Source organism: Scyliorhinus torazame, chromosome 9, assembly GCF_047496885.1.
Source record: "Scyliorhinus torazame isolate Kashiwa2021f chromosome 9, sScyTor2.1, whole genome shotgun sequence".
NCBI classification, from domain to species: domain Eukaryota; kingdom Metazoa; phylum Chordata; class Chondrichthyes; order Carcharhiniformes; family Scyliorhinidae; genus Scyliorhinus; species Scyliorhinus torazame.
The window spans coordinates 164,777,808-164,801,522 of NC_092715.1; the positions used below are offsets into that span (position 1 = coordinate 164,777,808).

At 49.8% G+C, this 23,715-nt stretch overlaps 1 protein-coding gene across 5 annotated transcripts in view; it reads left to right on the forward strand.

Annotated features, from left to right (window-relative positions):
* The window catches only part of aopep (aminopeptidase O (putative)), a 480,514-nt gene that overhangs the window by 431,139 nt on the left and 25,660 nt on the right, over nucleotides 1-23,715 (forward strand). For 3 of the 5 annotated variants that reach the window (XM_072516723.1, XM_072516722.1, XM_072516727.1), the window contains one exon: nucleotides 10,453-10,539. The exons of the other annotated variants lie outside the window; for them this stretch is intronic. In XM_072516723.1, coding sequence (XP_072372824.1) covers nucleotides 10,453-10,539 — 87 coding nt within the window. The remainder of the gene's footprint in view (nucleotides 1-10,452; nucleotides 10,540-23,715) is intronic. 5 annotated transcript variants of the gene reach the window in all.

Sequence of the window (23,715 nt, forward strand, 5' to 3'; positions counted from 1 at the left end):
CTACAGTAATTTTACTGAATTTAATTTGATCTATGCTATGCTTCCGAACTTTCTTTAAAATACTGGATCAAAGACCATAAATCTTCAGATTATAATTAAATTAGATATTCAGGACATTTAGATACATAAATTCACTGAGGAAAATCAAATATCTCAGAACGAAAAGATTTGAACCTAATGAATTTGTATACTTCTATTTCATAACAAATTAAGATTCTTCTGGATTTACATACTGTGCCTACCTCTATATGTACTTTTACATCCTTTTGGGTTTGTTGATTGTTGCTGTTCATGTTTAGCATCAAGTCTAGTAAGAATCTTAGGTCTGCTTCAACTTCACCTTCATCTATTTCAACACTATTCATGTAATATGCATGTTTATCAATATTAATTCCCGTCTTGCTTCACGTTCTGACTTGCATCCTTTTCAACAACTTTCCCACCGGTGGCCCCCAATTGTTCTTTTATAGCATTCCCCTTGCCTCAGAATTCTAAAATAATCCTTTTGATCAACCATTCGGTTCACTCAGTCTGATGAGTTTTTCACAAACACCCTGCTGCAAGCTGAGTGCCAGCAGCCTGCACGTGGATGTATTGAAAAAGTTTTTTTTATTCATGCATGTGAAACTGGCAGCGCCAGCATTTATTGCCCATCCCTAATTGTACTTGAGAAAGTGACGGTGAAAAGCTCAAAAGTAAATGTTGAGCTATTCAGTTTTCTACTGCCTCCATAGATGTCACATTTTCTGTTGCTCTCAGTACAGATTTAGTGAAGAGAATAAAAATTAATACAAAAAAGGAAGGGGGAAATACATATTCAAAGACCATTTTTCAGCCGATCAACCTATTGTGTGTAATTGTAGTTTCATTGTTTGATTTCCATCATTGGCTGAGTTTTGTTATTTATCTATAAAATATTGTTGCTTGTTGGTTAATAAAGTATGATGATGATGATTTAATGTCAATAAACTTCAAATGTGCTACACAGAAGGTTAGAGATATTAGAAGGCTGTTCTGTTATGAAAGCGTATCCCCCTTTATATATCAGTTCTCCCACCATAGCATCTAATTGTGTTTTAAATAAGCACAACATTTTTGCCTTTCTTGATGGACTTTTTCAAACATATATTAGTTTGTCCTGAAGTTTCAAGTTTATTTTTTACACATCTACATATTTGTAGATGGCTCCCAGGCCTATTTTCTCGGTGCACTTTAAGTAATGGCCTACATTTTCATCACTGATACAATTTTACATTCTTCATGGAGGTCTCCCCTTAAAGTTCAGCCTGTAATCTTTTATCAGAGCTAATTCATTTTACACTTTGGAATTAGTCCCATTGCTCTTTTCTATGTTAAGTTGTTTTATAAATGTAATTTGTTGGGAAAATAAAGAGAAATTAGATAATGTTGTTTATGCTTCGGTGACCAAAACTAACTGCAGTATTTTATGTGTGATCAAAGTCCTGCTTTTTGTAGCTTATAATCTAGTATTATCATTCTGTTAGCTTAAAATTGATTTATCACATTGAATGGATATTTTCTGACCCTAATGCAGCTCTGAAGAAGACATATGGACTCAAAAAGTTGTAACTCTTTTTTTTATTATTCATTCTTGGAACGTGGGCGTCACTGGCTGGGTCAGCATTTGTTGGCCATCCCTAATTTCCCTTGAACTGAGTGGCTTGCTGGGCCATTTCAGTGGGGGGCAGTTAAGGCACCCAGCTTGTGCCTTGAAGTGCCTGTCTAGGTTTGGCTCACCAAACTATCTTACATTATTCAGGTTAAACATGAATTTCCCTAACCAACCCACAACTAGTATTAACCACAAGAACAAATTAATTTTTTTCTTGCCAGATCATCAAAGAATATGTCAGACAAGAAAAACCATGTATCAATGAATCGTATAATTATATCTATTTAAACTTAAACACAGAATAAACTCACAATTAATATACATAAATATTGACTTTGTCTGCCAGCAATTTGGATGACCTGATTATTAAACAGTTCCTTGCAAACTGAGTAACTTGGTTGTGGAGGCAGTCAAGTGTAACACTTCAATTCAACATTAACTAATTTGCAGAATATTAAATTATGGTTGAGATCAGTGCCTGAGATCACTGCAAATTGGTGAGATTACTCTGAAGAGTATACCCGTTAGTTAGTTGACCATATAACAGCATTGGTTACCCATTCTTTGAACAAATTAAAACTTTGGGTGCAATTCTCCCAAATTATGGTAGTCAGTTTGAAAAGCGGTACGATTCCCGCCGGTTGGATGGGTGTGATCCAGATTGCAATCCACCCACAATCAGAAATTCTTTTTTGAGGAGGGAAAAGCTTTGCACCAGCACTGAGAAGGTTGGGACCTAAACACTGGCAAGCCCGGCTTTACAGAGATCGAGATGCTATGTTTAAAGGACACTCCAATCTCAAAGTGACAGTAAAAGACTCCCCCCCCCCCCCCCCCCCCCCCCCATCCCCTGCAAATCAGGGCTTCAGTGTCCACTGTTTCCCCCTGCACCACCATCCTCACTGGTATCGCCCCCCCTCCAGAAAACCACCCTCACTGGCATCACCCCCCCCCCAAAGACCGCTGGCATCGGGGCCTTCCAAATGTATCTCCTAGGCCCCACCCCCAAGTCACTAGTTCACCTCACTTATAATGTTTGTTTATGCCTCCCCCACCCATGCGTCCCCACCCATGCCTCCCCCACCCACACCTCCCCAGCCCATACCTCCCCACTTCATGGCCGCTTCGGGCTCCTCCGCCTTTCAAACCGCACCCCTGTCCAGCCTTGCCTCCTTCCAGGCTCCCCTCCTTTGCGGGCTCTGCTCCTTGGCAGTAACTACACGACACTGCTCCGGAACCTGTCAGGTTGATACTGCCTTGCCTTGTCCCCAACCACCAGGGGGGCTACAATGTCCTCAGAGCACCCCGGAGTGGTCATCACGGTGGTGGAGACCAGTAGTGATTCACGCTGGCTTCACGTTGTGCTGGCGGGTGAGAGAATCGGGCTTCAAACTGTCCCGACATATTTAAATGTTAATTTAAATTGGTGTGGGTCAACAAGCACAAGAGGTGAGAGGTGAATGGGACTTGGTGCAAGTTAAGGGACAAGCCGCAGGATAGGTCCTTGGTGGAACACTAGTGATAACTATTTGGGGGTGGGAAGAGAAGCCACTGGAGATCATTTCTGGTTAAGATTGGATAGATTAAAATATAACCAGTCAAGGGCAGTCCTACTCAGCTGGATGATGGAGGAGAGCTGTCAGGAGGAGGATGGCTCGATCACCCGTGTCAAAAATGTAAACGTGGTTCTGAAGGATGAGGATGAGTTTACCTTTGTCATAGTCACATATGTCATTTGTGATTTTGATAAGAACTGCTTTGGTACTGTGTATTGGGATTTGGATTCTTTACAAAACTCCAGAGAAAGCAAATTCTTGTTGAGGAATAACCTTATTGGCAAAAAGGGCAATCATTAATTTAAAATGCTAACTATCAAAGTTTATTGAACAAAGATTGATACCTAACATTCCACTAGTCGAGGCACGGCACGAAACACAAGTTCAACACACCTGTCTCCCTGAAGCTGAAAGCAGCTTCCTAACAAAGACTGTTCACTTTCTCATAAAACAATTACCATTAGCCCAACACTGGATTTTTGCAGATACCACTGTCAACACAATTAAGAACTTCTAATTAAACATTTGCAACTGTCGACCAATGGATCAGAAATCACTGTAGGTCACCAAGCACCGAGGTGAGGGATAAATGGACCCATCAACAATGGGTTATCTATTCCACTTGGATTATCAACTCCAGATTAAATCACTTTGAGTGGTCGCACCTGAGCTGGCTGGTTTAACGCTCATTGCCCTAAATTCAGACAATTTATATAATCGGCAACAGCAACTTAAACAGTGCCCTTAAAGTAGTAAAATGTCCCAAAGCATTTCATAGGAGCACTGTCGAACAATATTGGCATCAGGGCACAAAGTGTATTAGGACAGATGACAAAAAGCTTGGTTGAAGAAGTAGGTTTAAAGGAGTGCTTCTGCACAACAAATTGAGCCAATCAGCTTTGTGACATTGGTCTCTTTTAACTGCTAGCTATAACTTTCATAGAATTTACAGTGCTGAAGGAGGATATTTGGCCTATCAAAGCTGCACCGGCCCTTGGAAAGAGCACCCCACCCAAGCCCACACCTCCACCCTATCCCCGTAACCCCACTTAACCTTTTTGGACACTAAGAGCAATTTAGCATGGCCAATCCACCTAACCCGCACATCTTTGGACTGTGGGAGGAAACCAGAGTACCCAGAGGAAACCCACGCGCACACGGGGAGAACGTGCAGACTCCGCACAGACAGTGACCCAAGCCAGGAATAGAATCTGGGACTCTGGAGCTGTGAAGCAACAGTGCTAACACTATGCTATCGTGCTGCCCACTTTTGACAGGAAATTCTAGAACACCTGGGGCGGGATTCTCCGCAATCGGCGCGATGTCCGCCGACTGGCGCCAAAAACGGCGCGAATCAGTCCGGCATCGCGCCGCCCCTAAGGTGCGGAATTCTCCGCATCTTGGGGGGGCCGAGCCCTCACCTTGAGGGGCTAGGCCCGCGCCGGAGTGATTTCCGCCCCGCCAGCTGGCGGGAAAGGCCTTTGGTGCCCCGCCAGCTGGCACGGAAATGACTTTGCCGTGCGGCGCATGCGCGGGAGCGTCAGCAGCCGCTCACGGCATCCCCGCGCATGCGCAGTGGAGGGGGTCTCTTCCGCCTCCGCCATAGTGGAGACCATGGCGAAGGCGGAAGGAAAAGAGTGCCCCCACGGCACAGGCCCGCCCGCGGATCGGTGGGCCCCAATCGCGGGCCAGGCCACCGTGGGGGCACCCCCCGGGACCAGATCGCCCGGCGTCCCCTCCAGGACCCCGGAGTCCGCCCGCGCCGCCTTGTCCCGCCGGTAAGGAAGGTGGTTTGATTCTCACCGGCGGGACAGGCATTCCAGCAGCGGGACTTCAGCCCATCGCGGGCCGGAGGGGGTCCGCCAAGAGCGCGGCGCGATTCCCGCCCCTGCCGAATATCCAGTGCCGGAGAATTCGGCAACCGGCGGGGGCGGGATTCACGCCAGCCCCCGGCGATTCCCCGACCCGGCGGGGGGTCGGAGAATCCCGCCCCCTGTTCTGACCCTCTTTTTTTTTTTTGAAAGCTATATCACAGTATTTTGACACTTAAAGGGGTGCCAGCATTAAAGCTTTATAACAACATAATCTCAAAATTTATGAATTATCCCAATAATACATAGAAATAAAGACTTTTCATCACTAGGCTTATTTATACCACAATTTGATAACTTGAGCCTTATTAATTCCACAAATCTGTCAAAGGGTGTTGTCTGTCATGTGGCAAGGGGGGGATTCAACATGAACTTCCAGGAAAGATAGGTATGGATTTGGAAGGTGATAATCATTCAAAGACTTTGGAAAGGAGAGGGAGATTGGAGATGGCTTGGTGGTCAAGAAAGATGGTGCGGTGGGGAGGTGGTCTCGTTTTTTTTTTAAGAGAAGCATGATGATAACTTGAGTTGAAGTGGGGCTGGACAATATCTGATAAAAGGAAACCATTAAATGGGGGCCTGAAGGGAAAGTTGAGTGGTCAATGCTTTAGTAGAAACAGGTTTGAGGGAGTAGGAGGTGAATCTCATGATTGATGTTCTTCGCAACACTTGTAGTCAAAGAGTGGTAAATAGCATGTCGGCAGTGCATCTTGATGGGATAAACCAACATTAAGATTCAGGGAGATGAGCAAGTGTAATCAGTTGATACAGAAGGGTTCTTGTAATGATTTTTGCTGTGGTGGAAAGCAGGGAGATGCCGCTGTAAATTCCACAATTGGATTTGCCGGCTTTCTTGTGATTGCCACAATCAAGTGTCCTTAAATCATTTGGGACTCCTTCATTCCAGACCTGTAGGATAAGGGCATGGAACTGAATGCTAGTTCCTCTCCTCTGTACTTAACGATTTCAGCAGGAATTTCATTACTTCCTGCTGCTGCTTTGTTCTTCATTTGGTGATGGTTTTTATCACCTCCATAGGTGTTGGCGGAGTTCCAAGCTCATTTCGAACTGGGTGTTAAGGACTGGAGTTGAAAACACTTGTTAACAATTGATTCTTTATTGAAAAGGTCTTCAAAATGATCCAACAGGCATTGACAGCTTCCCTTTCCTTGATCTGATCTTCCTAATCCTTAGAGAAGCTGGTCACTGAGTACTTCGGCTTAAATAGTCTTCTTGGCAGTGAAGAACCCATGGATATTATTCATGTCAGTGAGATGTTTAATTTCCTTTGCCTTGTCTGCCTCCGGGGAAGTTTAGTTGGGTGGACGAGGGGGAAAGGCAGAAGAGACAGTTAAATGAATAGTCCCAATCTTGGTGAGAATGAAACTCGTAGATTTATTGTATGGGGAGGAGGTTTGGGAGTGAAGTTTAAGGAGACAGTTTGTAGTGGAGAAGATAAGCCAGAGAGTGTCTTTGCTATTCTCGGATGACCCTGGGATAATGGTCCGGGTGAGAGAGTGTGATTTGTTTTAACAGAGATAGAAGCACCCCAGGTGAAAGCGAGGATGTAACTAAATGGCATACTTATCTCAGTCCGTAACTGGCTGGTACAAGTTTAAAATTTAACTTGTAAAACCTTCTATTCTCTGTCTTGAAAAAATAATTTAAGAAAATGAGAAAAGAGGGAGCTAATTATTTTTTTAAAATATATTCTCATTCGGTTTTTAACATTTTATACATAAAACAAAAAACACAAAGTAGAAAGGATAACCCCCGACCACCAACTAATACATGTATGACTGGAAAAATAACCCCCCCCCACCCCCCGAACCCCCTTTAGCAGCTGATGGTGACCAACTCTTTAAAGTGAAGAATAAACAGACTCCATCTCTTCTAGAACGCCTCAACAGCCCCCCTCAAGGTGAACATAAACTTCTCAAGATGCAGGATCTCCATCAGGTCCCCCAGCCACACTGAGGCACAGTCCACCCTCCACCCCAACAGAAGCTGATCTCCACCTGCCTGCGAACAATCAGCGAGGCAAAGGCTAATACATCCACCCCCACCCCCGTCTGCAGCTCCAGCAGGTACAACACCCCAAATATGGCCCCTAGGGTACTGGGCTCCAAGTCCAAGTGCAAAGGGTGAATGGTGGCACAGTGGTTCGCACTGCTACCTCACAGCTCCAGGGTCCCAGGTTCAATTCTGGCCTCAAGTGACTGTGTGGAGTTTGCACTTTCTCCCCGTGTGTGCGTAGATTTCCTCCGGGTGCTCCGGTTCCTCCCACTGTCCAAAGATGTGCAGGTTAGGTGGATTGGTCATGCTAAATTGCCCCTTAGTGTCCAAAGGGTTAGGTGGTGTTACTGGGTTACGGGGATATGGTGGAGGCATGGGTTGGGTGCTCTTTCCAAGGGCCAGTGCAGACCCGATGGGCCAAATGGCCTCCTTCTGCTCTGTAAATTCTATGAAGATCGCCGAGGTGGTGCTGAAGAAAGAACCCCAAAGCTTCAAGTTCGGAAAGACCAGAATATATGTGCATGGTTGGCCAGGCCCCTTCCACACCGCTCCACCCCCTCAAAGAGCTGGCTCAACCTTGACCTCGTTAGGTGCGCCCAATGCACCACCTTTAATTGTATTAACCCAATCCTGCCCACGAGGTTGAGGCGTCTACCTGTAGCACCTCAAAGCGCAACCCCTCCTCCAGCACCACCCCCAGCTCCTCCTCCCACTTTGCCTTAACCCCCTCCAAAGTCACCGCACCCTCCTCCAGAACCTTCCTATAAATCGGTGAAATGCCCGCCTCCCCCTTCGCCCACCCCATCACCGCCAACACCCCCTCCAACAATAAGTAAGGCGGTGCCACCGAAAACATTGCGTAAACCTTCCTTGAAAAATCCCATACCTGCAGATACCTAAAGGCCCCACACATTACCATTCGGACTGGGGGTCCCCCCCATCAGCCATGACCAACCCGCGGGACATACTTGTCCCCCTGCCACCTTCTTAGGCCCACCATCCACCCAAAAATGGCCCCCAGCCCCATCCCATGAATGGGGCCAAGCCCTACCCCTAGTCACCTTCAGCCAAAGATCCCTCCCCTATCCCAGAAACCACGCAACCACTTCCTTTCTAAACAGCTCCCCGTTGCATTTTCCCCATCCCCCCCCACTAGGCCAGTTGAAACCTGTCCACACAGGCTCGGCTGGCCGCAGTCCCTTCCCCACCTCGCTCCCGTTCACAAGTCAACTCAAGTTTGTTAGCAAGGTGTCCCCCGCCAGAGCACCCTCCCCCCACAAACCTAAAACAAAAGCCAACAGACCCCCCCCCGAATTCAACTCTTCTAGACACCCAAACATGTAAAACACAAAACAAAGAGGGAAAACCCAACACATTGCCCCACTGTCCCCAAACCATCCCCTCACAACCATAACATAAGAGATCAGATTCCAGCACAGTTCAGTCCTTCAGCCTTCACGAATGCCTTCACCACCTCTGCCATTTCAAAGAAATGGTCCTTGAGTTGTGTGTAATCTTCAGCTTCGCCAGTTGGACCATCCTGAATCGCACACTACTTTTGTAAAGCGCTGCCTTCACTCTGTTAAAGGCCACGAGCCTTCTCGCCAGCTCCACTGTGACCTCCTAGTATATTTAAAGATTTAGATTTATTGTCACATGTACCGAGGTACAGTGAAAGTTATTGTTCTGCGTACAGTCGAGGCAGATCGTTCCATACATGAAAAACATAGGACATAAGATCAATACACAATGTAAATACATAGACATCGGGTGAAGCATTTGGAGTATATTGCTACAACAGTAAAGAAGATGCGTAGGAGATCAGTTTAGTTCTTAGGAGGGCCATTCAGGAGTCTGGTAACAGCAAGGAAGAAGCTGTTTTTAAATCTGTTAGTGCGTGTTCGAATACCACCGCCTTCCCACCTCACCATCCGATCCTGCTTGGCCAATCACAAGACCTTCTCCTTCGTCTGATAGCTGTGAAAACAGACAATCCCAGTTCTTGGTGGATTATTTGTCCTTAGCTTTGGCCGGAGTGACCGATGAGCCCTATCCACCTCAAAGGAGGAGGCATTGTCCTCCTCCCCCAGCAGTTTCGCGAACATCCCTGAAAAGTACTCTGTCGACCCCGGGCCCTCAGGCAGCCCCAACATCAGAAGATTCTGCCACTGTGACCTGTTCTCCAGGTCTTCCACCTTGTCTCTCAGCCCTTCATTACTCCACCTTCAACAGTTCCTCTTCCAGCGAGGCAAGCTGGTCGCTATGCCGCAACAGTGCCTCCTCCACCTCTTTCAACACCTCACTAAGCTCCCACATCGTATCCGACGTCTCAGGGACAGCGCATCTTCCACGAATGATTGAGAGTTCCCATTATCTTCTTCCCGTGCCGCTCAAAATACTTAGCAAACTGACGCTCAAACTCCACCGATAATACCTCGGCCAGAGTATTCACTGTAATGGGTGCAATGGCACCTGGCGAGCTTGCTCCCGCCATCTTTCCTCCCACAGAACTCCGCACCATAACCGGGCCCACTGGCGGACTAGCACTCGCTCCTTTTTGTGCTGTATTTCGTTGGGATTTCGACATTCTATAATACCCACGACTTTATCTGAGACAGTTCACATGAAGGTTTCCCCCCCAAAACTGGGTGAAAAGTGCCAAAAACGAGAACTCTGGCGGGAGCCAACCAACATGCAACCTCCACCCACGTATCACCACCGGAAGTCCACCGGGAAATAAAAATTAGACTAATTAAAAAAGATAATCTTGGAAAAAATACACTAAATATTAGGCTCTTTGTAATTTTTGATTTATAAAATCTTTCCCATTGACTGGCGTCCAATTAAACAGTAGCTAAAATAATCTAATATATGAACACATGTAAGTTAAGTTCAACATCTATGACTGGACTGTTGGAGAGCTGCAACAGATTATTTGCTGATTATGTATAAACATATTGCAACAATTTGTTAAATGAACACAGCCTTCAGTAAAGTCTTTAATAATCGACTTTGGCTACTTTAGTGCAGATATTTAATTTCTTGCCAGTTGTGAGCTTCTTGCTTTTCCAAAATTTTCTTTTCTGAAGGAGCTAATGAATATTTGCTAGTTGTTTATATCTGCAGTGCAGTACGAAATAACGTAGCAATGCTGAACAGAAATACAAAACTTTTGTTCAGTAGTAAAACCTGTTCAGAATTTTAACAAAGGATAATCAATCTTGAGGCTGAAATGAACATCTTGTAGTCAGGTGCTGTGTGACCATTGCTTTTAACTGCTGAAATTAAATGTCAACTTGTGGTTTGTAAAATACTGATTATGTATATTTTTAATAAATCTTTGAGCCTCACCTAAGTTATATAAAATATTTTACAGGTGCGTCATCGCTGGTGTGAGCTGGTCATTAAACATAAACACACAGTGGCATATGGGGACTTGTTAATTTTTTTGGAACAGGATCAGGTACTGTTTGAATATGTCTTTAAATAAGAAATCCTGAAAAAGTAAATCTTCTAGAAGATAAATATCTTGTTGAATTATTAAGTTCATAAAACAGCCAGCAGTTTTAAGGTTATAGCCCTCACTCTGGGTTTTTGTTTTCAAAGTTTTTCCATCTCACATACTACGGTACTCAAACAAACACAATCAATGCTGCATTAAAGATAATTGGATGTCAAGGCTGTCTTTATAACTATATTTGTAACCTACTACTATATTACATTTGGAAAACAATCAAATGTAAAAATAGTGACCAATTCTGTTCATCCAGTCTTCATTTCTTCCATTTAATCTTCCTGTCCATTTCCTATTTCTTCTTTTAATATTTGTTTTTCAGATTGTAATTTGACCTTTTTTAAAAAGTAACTAATGTACCCTATTCTAACCAGTCAGTGGAGGATTTTGTTTACCAGTTTTCTTCCTCTTTCAATACACAATGTCCATTTGGAGATGGGACCCATGTTGGAATGGTTCATAGAATCATAGAATTTACAGGCAGAAGGAGGCCATTCGACCCACTGAGTCTGCACCGGCTCTTGGAAAGAGCACCCTACCCAAGCCCACACCTCCACCCTTTCCCCATAACCCAGTAATCCCACCCAATACTAAGGGCAATTTTTGGCAATAAGGGCAAATTAGCATGGCCAATCCACCTAACCTGCACATCTTTGGACTGTGGGAGGAAACCGGAGCACCCGGAGGAAACCCACGCACACACTGGGAGAACGTGCAGACTCCGCACAGACAGTGACCCAAGCCGGGAATCAACCTGGGACCCTGGAGCTGTGAAGCAATTGTGCTAACCACAATGCTACCGTGCTGCCCGTTGACCTCTAATTGGCTAAAAGTGCACCCTACTCAGACCCACAACCCACTAATTCTGAATTCTCACGTATGCATGATTTTAATGGCTCTACCATTGATGGTGATGTCTTCAGCTGCCGCAGCCTTAGTCCTGGAATTCCCTCTCTAAACCAGTCTGCTTCTTCTCCTCCTTTAAGTTGCTCCTTAAGTTTAAGGCCAGTTTTTGACCTTTTGTCCTGATATCGTCGTTGTGTCTCAGTGTCAAATTTGTTTGATCCTTTGAAGGAGATTTGGGCCATTTTATTATATAAAAAGGAGTAGAGAAATCTAAGTTGTTGTTATTAAACCATATTTGAATATGCCACAATAAGGAGTTTATTTCCCACATTTAAACTTCACAATAAGTTTGGAACCACGATGGGATTATTAGATCAATTGCTACACATTGTACCGTTGAAGGTTGAGGGGCACACTAAACAAGGTATATTTTCTTTGATCACAGTGCCAAACAATAGGTTGCTTTTTTGTATTCCATTAATGTACTTGACAGCAGCTCTTCAATGCTAAAACAGAAAATACTGGAAAACACAGCAAGTCAGCATTTATAGAGAAACAATAGACCACTTAACTTTGTGGGAGCAGATCTTCTTTGAAGAAGGAGCTGCACCCAAAACACTCACTTTCCTATTCTCACCACACATGACCTACTGAAAGTTTTCAACATTTTCTGTTATTTGTTTCAGTTTTCCAACATCTGCAGTATTTTTAATTTTGTTTGTTTGAATATCTTTTGGTATCATAAAGACTGTCCTCACCTATAAGTGATATTAATTTACTTCTATCTAGGTTGCACCTTTTTTATTTGTTCAGACATGGGATGGTGACGTTTACAAGCTTGTCCCTAATTGTCCTTGAGAAGGTGGTAGTGGGGACTTCCGGGTGCGGCTATGCAGAGCTAGGTCGCATATTCGGCAGCTCCCGCTTGGAACGGACTTTTGGGCTCTTTTACAGGGCTCCCACGGCATTTGTTTGACATTTCCCAGTGTGGGAAGAAGACTGCAGCATTCCCCTGATGGTGACCCCCAGGAATGTTGTGTCTCTTGGATGCCAGACACGGCAGAAATAGTGAAGGATTTGGCTTGATCTGCAGCAATAGACAGAGGCCTCTTCCAGCATGCAGGCGGGGGAAGGGCAAGCTTAAAGCTGCAATCTGACTTGACTCTATCAAAGGTGAATTCTAGCAGCAGAGGGAACAACTGTGAAAGGATCTACCAAGGCCATTGAAGAGGCGGGGACGAGGCTTCTGGTGGCGGCCATGGAGGAGTAGGTCGCGCATTCGGCAGCTCCCGCCTGGAACCGACTCTCAGACCTTTTTCAGGAGTTTCCATAGACTTTTTGGGGCAGACTGGTGAAGCAAACACTGCCAACTTCTATGAAACGGACCAGACGTGTAACGGCCAAAGGAGCGGCACTGGAGCAACGGGAGAAGCGAGGGAAAGAAAACAAAATGGCGGCGGCCAGGGACAAAGGGGCGCTGCAGGAGTTCATCAAGCGCTGCTTCAAGGAGCAGCGCGAGGAGATGCGCAAAGCGATGTTGGCGCCTATGCTTTCGGCAATTGAAGGACTTGGGATCACGCAGAAGGCCCACGAAGCGAAGATCCAGGAGGTACAGAAAAGAGTCAGTCAGAACGAGGATGAGCTCATGGGCCTGGCGGTGAGAGTGGAGCAGAACGAGGTGCTACACAAGAGGTGGGCGGGAAGACTCGAAGACCTGGAGAACAGGTCAAGGAGAAAGAATCTGCAAATCCTGGGTCTCCCTGAGGGAGTGGAGGGGGCTGATGCCGGGGCATACGCGAGCATGATGCTCGAGACGATGATGTTTTGCTTCACCAGGGATGTTTTGGGGTTTGATGTGTGATGGTTGTTGTATATAGGGGGTCAATTACGCGCAGGAAAGTTACATCGGCTGGGGGAGAGAGACAAGGCCGCGACAGGAGCTGCGCCAGAGGGGGCGGAGAGGGCTTTGGAAAGCACGGGGTTTTTTCCCGCGTGCGGGAAGAAAGGCGGGAAGGGGAACGAAGGAATGCATATGGATTGGGAGACTCCCACGCGGGGAGGTCAAGGGGACGGCGGGGGAAGCTGGGGTCAGCAGGCGTCAGCTGACTTACGGGAGTGACATGGGGGGAGCAAAAAAGCTAGACAGAGGTCTAGCGGGGGGGAGGGGAGGGGGGGGGGGGAAGGGTTGCTGCTGCACTGGCCGAAAGGGAATGGGGCACAGAAGAGGTGGTCGGGACGGGGGTCCCCCCTCTGGGGGACTGGAGGGTGAGGGAGGTGTGGACACGGGACTGGCCCAGAAAAGGAGATGTCTAGTTGGCAGGGCATGGTGGTGGTGGGGGGGGGGGGGGGGGGGGGGTGAGAGCCCCTGCAATCCGGCTGATAACGTGGAATGTGAGGGGCCTGAATGGGCCGGTGAAGAGGGCTCGGGTGTTTGCGCACTTAAAGGGACTGAAGGCAGACGTGGCCATGCTCCAAGAGACACATCTGAAGGGAGCGGACCAGGTCAGGTTAAGAAAGGGATGGGTAGGACAGGTATTCCACTCGGGACTGGACGCGAAGAATAGAGGGGTGGCAATATTGGTGGGAAACAGGGTGTCATTTGAGGCCAAGGCTATTGTAGCGGACAATGGTGGGCGATATGTAATGGTGAGCGGTAGGCTGCAAGGGACGTGGGTGGTGTTGGTAAACGTATACGCCCCGAACTGGGATGATGCAGGATTCATGAAGCGCATGTTGGGGCGCATTCCGGACCTGGAGATAGGAGGCCTGATAATGGGAGGGGACTTCAATACAGTGTTGGATCCAGCACTGGACCGCTCCAAATCAAGGACTGGAAAGAGGCCGGCGGCGGCCAAGGTACTTAGGGGGTTTATGGATCAGATGGGGGGAGTGGACCCATGGCGGTTTGCAAGGCCGCAGGCCAGGGAATTTTCTTTCTTCTCCCATGTACACAAAGCCTACTCCCGGATAGATTTCTTTGTTCTGGGTAGGGCGCTCATCCCGAGGGTGGAGGGGACGGAGTATTCGGCTATAGCCGTTTCGGACCATGCCCCGCACTGGGTGGAACTGGAGAGGGGAGGGACCAACGCCCGTTGTGGCGGCTGGATGTGGGACTGCTGGCGGACGAGGTGGTGTGTGGGAAGGTGAGGGGTGTATCGAAAGGTACTTGGAGGCCTACGACAACGGGAAGGTGCGGGTGGGGGTGGTATGGGAGGCGTTGAAGGCGGTGATCGGGGTGAGCACATTTCCATTAGGCTTCATAGGGAGAAGACAGAGGGTATGGAAAGGGAGAGGTCAGGGGGGGAGATTTTGAGAGTGGACAGGAGATACGCAGAGGCCCCGGAGGAAAGATTACTTGGGGAAAGACGACTGCTCCAGACGGAGTTTGACCTGTTGACCACAGGGTAGGCGGAGGCACAGTGGAGGAAAGCGCACAGGGCAACCTACGAGTATGGGGAAAAGGCTAGTCGGATGCTGGCACACCAGCTCCGTAAGAGGATGGCAGCGAGGGAAATAGGGGGAGTCAAAGATGGAAGGGGAGCCACGGTTCGGAGTGCGACGAAAATAAACGGAGTATTCAAGGCCTTTTATGAAGAGCTGTACAGATCCCAGCCCCCAGCGGGGGAAGAGGGGATGAGACGATTCCTAGATCAGCTGAGATTCCCGAGGGCGGAGGAGCAAGAGGTGGCTGGTTTGGGGGCACCAATTGGGTTGGAGGAGCTGAGCAAGGGTTTGGGGAGCATGCAGGCGGGGAAGGGCCGGGACCGAACGGATTCCGGGTGGAGTTCTACAGGAAGTACGCAGACCTGTTGGCCCCGCTACTGGTGAGGACCTTTAATGAGGCAAGAGAGGAGGGGACCCTGCCCCCGACAATGTCGGAAGCGACAATTTCTTTGATCCTAAAGCGGGACAAGGACCCACTGCAATGTGGATCGTACAGGCTGATCTCGCTCCTCAATGTGGATGCAAAGTTGCTGGCAAAAGTGCTGGCCACGAGGATCGAGGACTGTGTCCCGGGGGTAATCCACGAGGACCAGACGGGATTTGTAAAGGGCAGGCAACTAAACACCAATGTGCGGCAGCTCTTAAACGTGATAATGATGCCATCGGAGGAGGGAGAGGCGGAGATAGTGGCAGCTATGGACGCGGAGAAGGCCTTTGACCGAGTAGAGTGGGAGTACCTCTGGAGGTGCTGCGTAGGTTTGGGTTCGGGGTAGGGTTTATCAATTGGGTTCAGCTCCTTTACAGAGCCCCGATGGCGAGTGTAGTGACGAACCGGCGGAGGTCGGAGTACTTTCGACTGTACCGAGGGACGAGGCAGGAGTGCCCCCTGTCCCCCCTGTTGTTCGCATTGGCGATCGAACCATTGGCCATGTCATTGAGGGAGTCTAATAAATGGAGGGGGGTGGTCCGAGGGGGAGAAGAGCATCGGGTGTCGCTATATGCGGATGACCTGTTGCTGTACGTGGCGGATCCAATGGCGGGGATGGTGGAGGTCATGCAGACTCTAAGGGAGTTTGGGGCGTTTTTGGGCTATAAGCTCAATGTAGGGAAGAGTGAGCTCTTTGTATTACAGGCGGGGGACCAAGAAAGAGGGATAAGGGGACCTACCGCTGAGGAGGGCGGAGGGGAGCTTTCGGTATCTGGCGATCCAGATAGCCAGGAGTTGGGGGACCCTACATAAACTGAATCTGACGAGGTTGGTGGAGCAAATGGAGGAGGATTTCAAAAGATGGGACACGTTACCGCTCTCGCTGGCGGGTAGAGTGCAGTCGGTCAAAATGGTGGTCCTTCCGAGGTTTTTGTTTGTGTTTCAGTGCCTTCCCATCATGATCACTAAGGCCTTTTTTAAGAGAGTAGGCAGGAGTATTATGGGGTTTGTGTGGGCGAATAAGACCCCGAGAGTAAGGAGAGGGTTCCTGGAACGCAGTAGGGACCGAGGAGGGTTGGCGCTGCCAAACCTGGGGAGCTACTACTGGGCAGCAAATGTGTCGATGATCCGCAAGTGTGTTATGGAGGGAGAGGGAGCGGCATGGAAGAGGATGGAGATGGCGTCCTGTAAAGGAACGAGCCTGGGGGCGTTGGTGACGGCACCGCTGCCGCTCTCGCCGACAAAGTATACCACGAGCCCGGTGGTGGCGGCAACGCTATGGATCTGGGGCCAGTGGAGACGGCACTGGGGTGCAATGGGAGCATCGGTGTGGTCCCCGATCAGGGGTAACCACCGGTTTGCCCCGGGGAAGATGGACGGGGGGTTCCAGAGCTGACATCGGGCGGGGATTGGAAGAATGGGGGACCTGTTCATCGACGGGACGTTTGCGAGCCTAGGGGCACTGGAGGGGAAGTTCGAGTTACCCCCGGGAAATGCCTTTAGATATATGCAGGTGAGGGCTTTTGTGAGGCGACAGGTAAGGGAATTCCCATTGCTCCCGGCACAAGGAGTTCAAGATAGGGCGATCTCGGGTGTATGGGTCGGGGAGGGCAAGGTGTCGGAAATACACCAGGAGTTGAAAGACGAGGGGGAAGCGCTGCTCGAAGAGTTGAAGGGTAAATGGGAGGAAGAGCTGGGGGAGGAGATCGAGGAAGGTCTGTGGGCGGATGCCCTAGGTAGGGTTAATTCCTCCTCCTCGTGTGCCAGGCTCAGCCTGATACAATTTAAGGTGGTCCATAGAGCGCACTTGACGGGGGCGAGGTTGAGTAGGTTCTTTGGGGTAGAGGACAGATGTGGAAGGTGCTCAGGGAGCCCGGCAAACCATGTCCATATGTTTTGGTCATGCCCGGCACTGGAGGGGTTCTGGAGAGGAGTGGCGGGAGCAATATCTCAGGTGGTGAAAGTCCGGGTCAAGCCAAGCTGGGGGCTAGCAATATTTGGAGTAGTGGACGAACCGGGAGTGCAGGAGGCGAAAGAGGCCGGCATTCTGGCCTTTGTGTCCCTAGTAGCCCGGCGAAGGATCTTGCTAATGTGGAAGGAGGCGAAGCCCCCCAGCCTGGAGGCCTGGATAAATGATATGGCTGGGTTCATAAAGTTGGAGAGGATTAAGTTCGCCTTGAGAGGGTCTGCGCAGGGGTTCTACAGGCGGTGGCAACCGTTCCTAGACTATCTCGCGGAGCGTTAGATGAAGGTCGGTCAGCAGCACGGTCAGCAGCAGCAGTAACCTTTGGGGGGGGCGGGGTGGAGTTGACATTTTGGGAGGAGAGGGGGGGGAAAGGGGGGACTGCCTCGGAGGGTGGATAAGCAAGAGATAACATGAAGGGTTGGGGAAACTGGCACGTACGAGTGAGGGCCAGTGTACAAAGCTGTGTAAATATATCATTTTGCCATATATATATCTTGCTCTGCGCGATTTCTCGGTTTTTTTTTTTGTTACGAGGGGGTGGGGGGGGGTTATTGTTTGTAAGGGAGAAAAATTGTGTTAAAAAACTTTAATAAATATATATTTTTTTAAAATGAAGGTGCTAGTGAGATATCATCTATATAACCGAGTGGCTTGATAAGCCATTTACATAAGGTAGTTGGGAGTCAATTACATTGCTGTTGGTGTGGAATTGCACATACCACCCAGACGGAGTAAGGATGGCAGATTTGATTCTCTAAAGAAAGTAATTGAATCACATGGTTTTATATTCAGTTCAATAGTTAATTATTTATTTCATTTTTCAAAATTAATCTAATTTCCCAGCAGTCACAGTGGCATATGAACCCATGTCTCCAGATGACTAATCCAGTAGCACAGCCGTTTGATACAACTGTGTGACTTGCTAGAGCATTTAAGACTCAGCCGCATTGCTGTGAGTCTGGAGTCATATGTCCCTCTGAGAGGAAAATTCTCCTAAGCTCTGCCCTATAAGGGTGACCCCTAATTTTAAAACAGTGCCCCCTAGTCTGGACTCGCCCACAAGCGGTACCACCTTTTCCACTTCCATCATTCAGGATCTTACAGATTTCAATCAAGGCATCCCTCACTCTTCTAACTTTTGTGGAAACAAGCCCAACCTTTCCAACCTATCTTCATAGGACAACTCAATTCCAGATATTAATCTAATTAAACCTCCTTGAACAACTCCATTTTGTTTACATGCTTCCATACATAAGGAGACTAAAACTGCACACGCCATTCGTGATGTAGCCTCACCAATGCCCTGTATAACTGAAGCATAGCATCCTTGCTTTTATGTTCAATTCCTCTCATAACAAAAAATAACATTCCATTACATTAGCCTTTTAAAAAAAATATTTTTATTCAGGACATTTTCCATTTTTTAATGTACACAACACTCAATCAATGTTATACAATGTTCATAATAAACAACGCACCATCCCACCCTGTGTGCCGTTTTTTTTTCCAAGCCCCTCCCCACCTACACCCCCCCCCCCCCCCCCCCCTCTATTTGCTGATGACTACCAATCATTGAAGAAGGAGATAAACAGCCTCTACCTCAAATTGAACCCCTTCTCCGACCCCCCTAATACTTAATTTTCACCAGATGCAGAAACTCCCAACAGATCTCCCACCCACGATGTCACCTTTGGCGGCTCCGGAGCCTTCCACCCGAGCAAAATCCTCCTCCGGGCTATCAGGGAGGCAGAGGCCAATACACCAGTCTTTCTCCCCTCCTGTACTCCGGTCTCATCCGATACCCCAAATATAGCCACCCACAGACCCGGCGCCGCCCTTGCCCCTAAAATCTCTCACATTATCTTGAAAAACGACTTCCAGAACTTCCCCAATTTCAGACAGGACCAGCATGTGTGTGTGGTTGGCCGGCCCCCTTGAACACTGTTCGCATCTGTTCTCTACCATTGAAAAGAACCCACTCATGCGGTCATAGGTGCTCTGTGCAATACTTTAAACTGAACCAGGCTCAGTCTCGCACACGAGGAGGTAGAGTTTATCCTACGTAAAGCCTCACTCCAGACCCCACTTCAAATGCACCACGCAACTCTTCCTCCAGCGAGGCCCCCTCCCTCTTCATCAATTGCTCATAGATATCCAAAATCGTCCCCTCTCCCAACTCATCCTCAGACACTACCTTGTCCATCAATGAGGGTGGTGGCAACTGAGGAAACGTAGCCAGCTCCTTCTGCATCAAGTTCCTAACCTATAAGTATCTGAATCCAATTCCCCCCCTGGGAGCTGACACATTTCCACCAGTTCCTCCAACCCCACAAATCTACCCTCCACAAACAAATCCCTAAACCTCTCTACTGCTTCCCCTGCCCAGACCCTGTACGTTGAGTCCAACCCCACCGGCATAAATCTGTGGTTCCCACATATCGGCAGCCTCAACAACATTGACTCTAGCTTAAAATGTTGCCTAAACTGAACTCATAGAGTACCTGGCCGGAGAGAACGGAAAAGGAGGTGTCACCAATACCCTCACCGAACCTTCCTCCTTGTCCCATTTCCGAATCTTCTCAACATTTTGAGAAACTCACCTGCCTCCCGCTAACAAAGGAGAGCAGCGCGAAAACCGATCCTGCATAGCCAACCCCACACAGCTCGCAGCCATGCCACCAGGGAAACCAGCCCCATTATTTGGGGATGTCGACCTGACCAGACTATTGGACGTGGTCGAAATCAGACAGGATGTCCTGTTTCCCCGACGGTATCGAACGTTCAGCCGCAGGGCAGCCAGTGCCGCCTGGGAGGAAGTAGCAGCGGCCGTCAGCTTGAAAAGCGTCACTAGGAGGAACAGCACCCCGTGCCATAAGAAGATCAACGACCTCCACCGGGCCACATGGGTGGGATGGCACCGGTCCCCTGGCACTGCCCCAGTCACTCCCGACTGCCCCCCAAAAGAGCCTTCGCCTGGCACCGCCCTGCCTCGCACCATTCTGTACCCTAACCCACCCATGTTCAGCAGTGTTGCTCAAGCCGCGCCCCCCCAATACTCCCCATCCCGCCCATACGCCCAATTCCCCCCCCCCCCCATACGCCCAATCCCCCCCCCCCCCCCCCCCCCCCCCCCCCCCCCCCGTGGTAAACTATGCAAACAGCCCACGATGCCAACCCTGTGTCTCAGCGGGGTGCTGGACATCACAGTCCTTACCTCCTTGAGGAATGGGCCCTGAAAGCCATAGGGGTGGCCGAGGACAGATCTGTCCCCGAATTAGAGGTTGGCGTATGACGCAGAGATGAGGATTCACCGGTCCCCACCAAGATGACCTGTTACATGTGAATTGTTAATGCCATACACATTGACATATCCCTCCCACTGACCACATGTCCATTCTCCCACAGGACCCTCATCCGACGGTGTCTACTCCCCACCCCTAAATCAGGCATGACGTCCTGTTCCCCCAGCGGTATCGCAGGTTCAGCCACAGGGCAGCCAGTGCCCCTGGCAGGAAGTGGCAGTGACCATCAGCTTGAGGGGCGCCACCAGGAGGAACAGCATCCCCGAGACCATCGCATTTGTGCACAGCTGTCATCCCCACCCTCCATCAGCACAGAGACACGCACCTCGGTGGGCAACAGCAGTGGACAGGCTTCTGGGGCACATTCTGGTGAGCACCCTCACAGTTGCTGATGCATATCGGGTAGAGGCAGGAACGCCCAGGCAAGACAGCAGTTGGAGATCTGTTGGATCCAAAGTCCCTGCTGGATCCCAGGACCCAACTGGGTCCCCAGTCAGATGCTGAGCCTCTGGACCAGGTTTACCTGGAGCTGATGCAGATTCTAGAGTGCAGCCGTGAGATTCAGAGAAGGATTTAGCGACACTCCAGCAGGTCCATAGCCGATTGGAGGAGTCTCAGAGGCTACAGGTGCAGGAGATGGCACCGGCAATGTGTGGCACCTAGGCTAACTGAGCTACGGTGGCGGCCGCAGTGGCGAACCTAGTGCTCGACGTCAGCAGCATGATGGAGGCATCCAAGACATGGCTCAGTCCATGATGGCCGTGGCTGAGGACCTCGATAGCATGTCCCAGTCCCAGGTGAACCTTGATGAGGCGCTGAGGAGCATGTTCCAGTCTCAGGTGGGCATTGATGAATCCTCCCAGAGCATGACTCGGTCGTTGGAGGAGGTGTCCCAGTCTCGGGTGCACATAGCTCAGGCGCTGCAGAGCATGTCCCAGGCATAGGTGGGCATTCCGGGGACACGCCAGAGCATGTCCCAGTCACTGAGGAGCATTGCAGAAGGCAACAACAGCGTGTTGCAGACATTGGGGAACCACCAGGGCTGGCGGAGCCCGGTGACGCAGGGGCTGGATCCAGCTGCCCTCCTTCCTGAGGTGAACTCGAATGCGACGGCGGCCATCAGTTCACCTGAGGCCCCCGACAACCGTGCATCTCATAGTCAGCAGCCGGAATGGGGTGGCACGGCGAGACCTATGCCGGCGGCAGGTTGACCAGTTTCCTCCAGCCCCAGAGGATGCCCACCAGTTGCATCAAAGGGCACGGGACGCGATAGGCAGCAGGCTGCCTCCACCTCTGATGTGCATCCAGGGGACACCACCGAGGCGCAGCGGTAGAGCACGGAAGGCTAAGCAGGCCGAGGATCATAAGGGCATTAGGGGGTGTGGGGGAGGGGGTGGGTGGGGGGCGGGGGCACCACCATTGGGGACAGATGTGTATAGCATTTAAACGCGTTGCACTCAAGAAATATGATGCCCCTGACACTTTCTTCTGCAATGCAGGCTGAGCACCAATCCCATGCCCCAGCTCCCTGGGCATGGAAGCCCTGGATGTCTCTTCTCCCCTACCCCCAGGCACACCACGTGCAGGCGATGGGTATGAGCAAGCACTCCGCACATAGGCAGGACTATAGCAAAAATTGAGGAGCACCTATGTTCAGCTCTCAACAGGTTCTAATCACCCCTCTGCTCTCGACAGCGATGCGCCAACACAGTGCCATTAACCTGGAGTGATGTTACACAGATCCTGGGAGGGTGGAACAGGATGGGGGCGGAGGGGGGAAGGCGAAGGGGTGTGGGAAGGAGGGGCTGGGGAGGGGAAAGAGGGGAGGAAAGGGGGAATGATAGGCGCGGCCATGTCCTATGTGAAGCAGGCAAGGATAAGGTCCTTCGGGCTTGTCGGACCCTTGTCGCTTGTCCTCCATCTTCCAGCAGGCGCAGCAGGTCCTCCACGGGCTCGTCCTCAAACACCTCTTGGTTCAGCGCCTTCTCGTCCTCCTCAGAAGTGGCTACATGTCCCTCCCCCTCCACCTCCAGCACATCGTCCCACTGCTGTGCCAGGTTGTGGAGTGCACAGCAGATCACCACAAAATGGGCAGCCCTTTAGTAGGTGTGCTGCAGTGCGCCACGAGTGTGGTCGAAGCATCCTCTTGAGGAGACCGATGCACTGCTCAATGACAGCCCGGGTGGCCACATGGGTCTCAATGTATCGGGTCTCGCATTAACAACGGCATCATTAGCCAGGTCCTCAGCGGGTACTCCCTATCCCTCAAGAGCCACCAGCCATCCTGGAATGGTCCTCGAAGAGACCAGGGATGTCCAACTATCCCAGGATGTAGCTGTTGTGCACACACCCTGGGAAGCATGCACACATGTGCATGATCTTCATGTGGCCGTCGCACACAAGCTCGATGTTAAGGGAGTGGAACCCCTTCCTGTTGATTTAGGGCACTCCCAGATGGCCCTGGACCTGGGACATCCCGGAGAAGGCGGATAACTCTGCTGCGCAGGTATCCTGTTGGGCCCTGCCTATGTCAAAGTTTATATAGGCCACTGCCAGGGCAAACAGAGCATCCATGACCTCACGGATGCACTTGGGAGCTGTAGCTTGTGAGATGCTGCTCAAGTCTCCATTCGGACCCTGGAATAATCCTGTGATGTGGATGTTCAGGGCTGGATTGGCCTTGACGGCTACCGGGAGCAGGTGTCTTCCTTCGCCACATGATGCCAATCCGCGAGGATACGTGCTGCACCTTTTCCTGTTGAAGCGGATCCTCCTGTGGTATACTTTGTCTGTCAATTGTTCGGAAGACCAACGACACCTATACACCTTGGGCCATCGCCGGCCTCCCCCTCTGAATCCCACCTTGGCTTCATGGGCAGCCGGGTCCTCAGTGTGTGTGGCAGGGCCCTGCATATGGGCCGCTGCCTCGAGCCTCTTTCGATGCTCTTGCCGCCGCCGCCTTCGGCAGTTTGGCTGCCTGGCCTGCCAGCAGCACCACGAGGGCAGCTTCCATGAGCTCCAAGATATCATCCATTCCATGTAATATCTGTAAGAATTTGGAGAGGGTGTGAAGCAGGCAATCAGCTGTGTCTTCCACCCCGGGACCCTGCATTTCCCCCTTTGCTGTTTCCCCCCCCCCC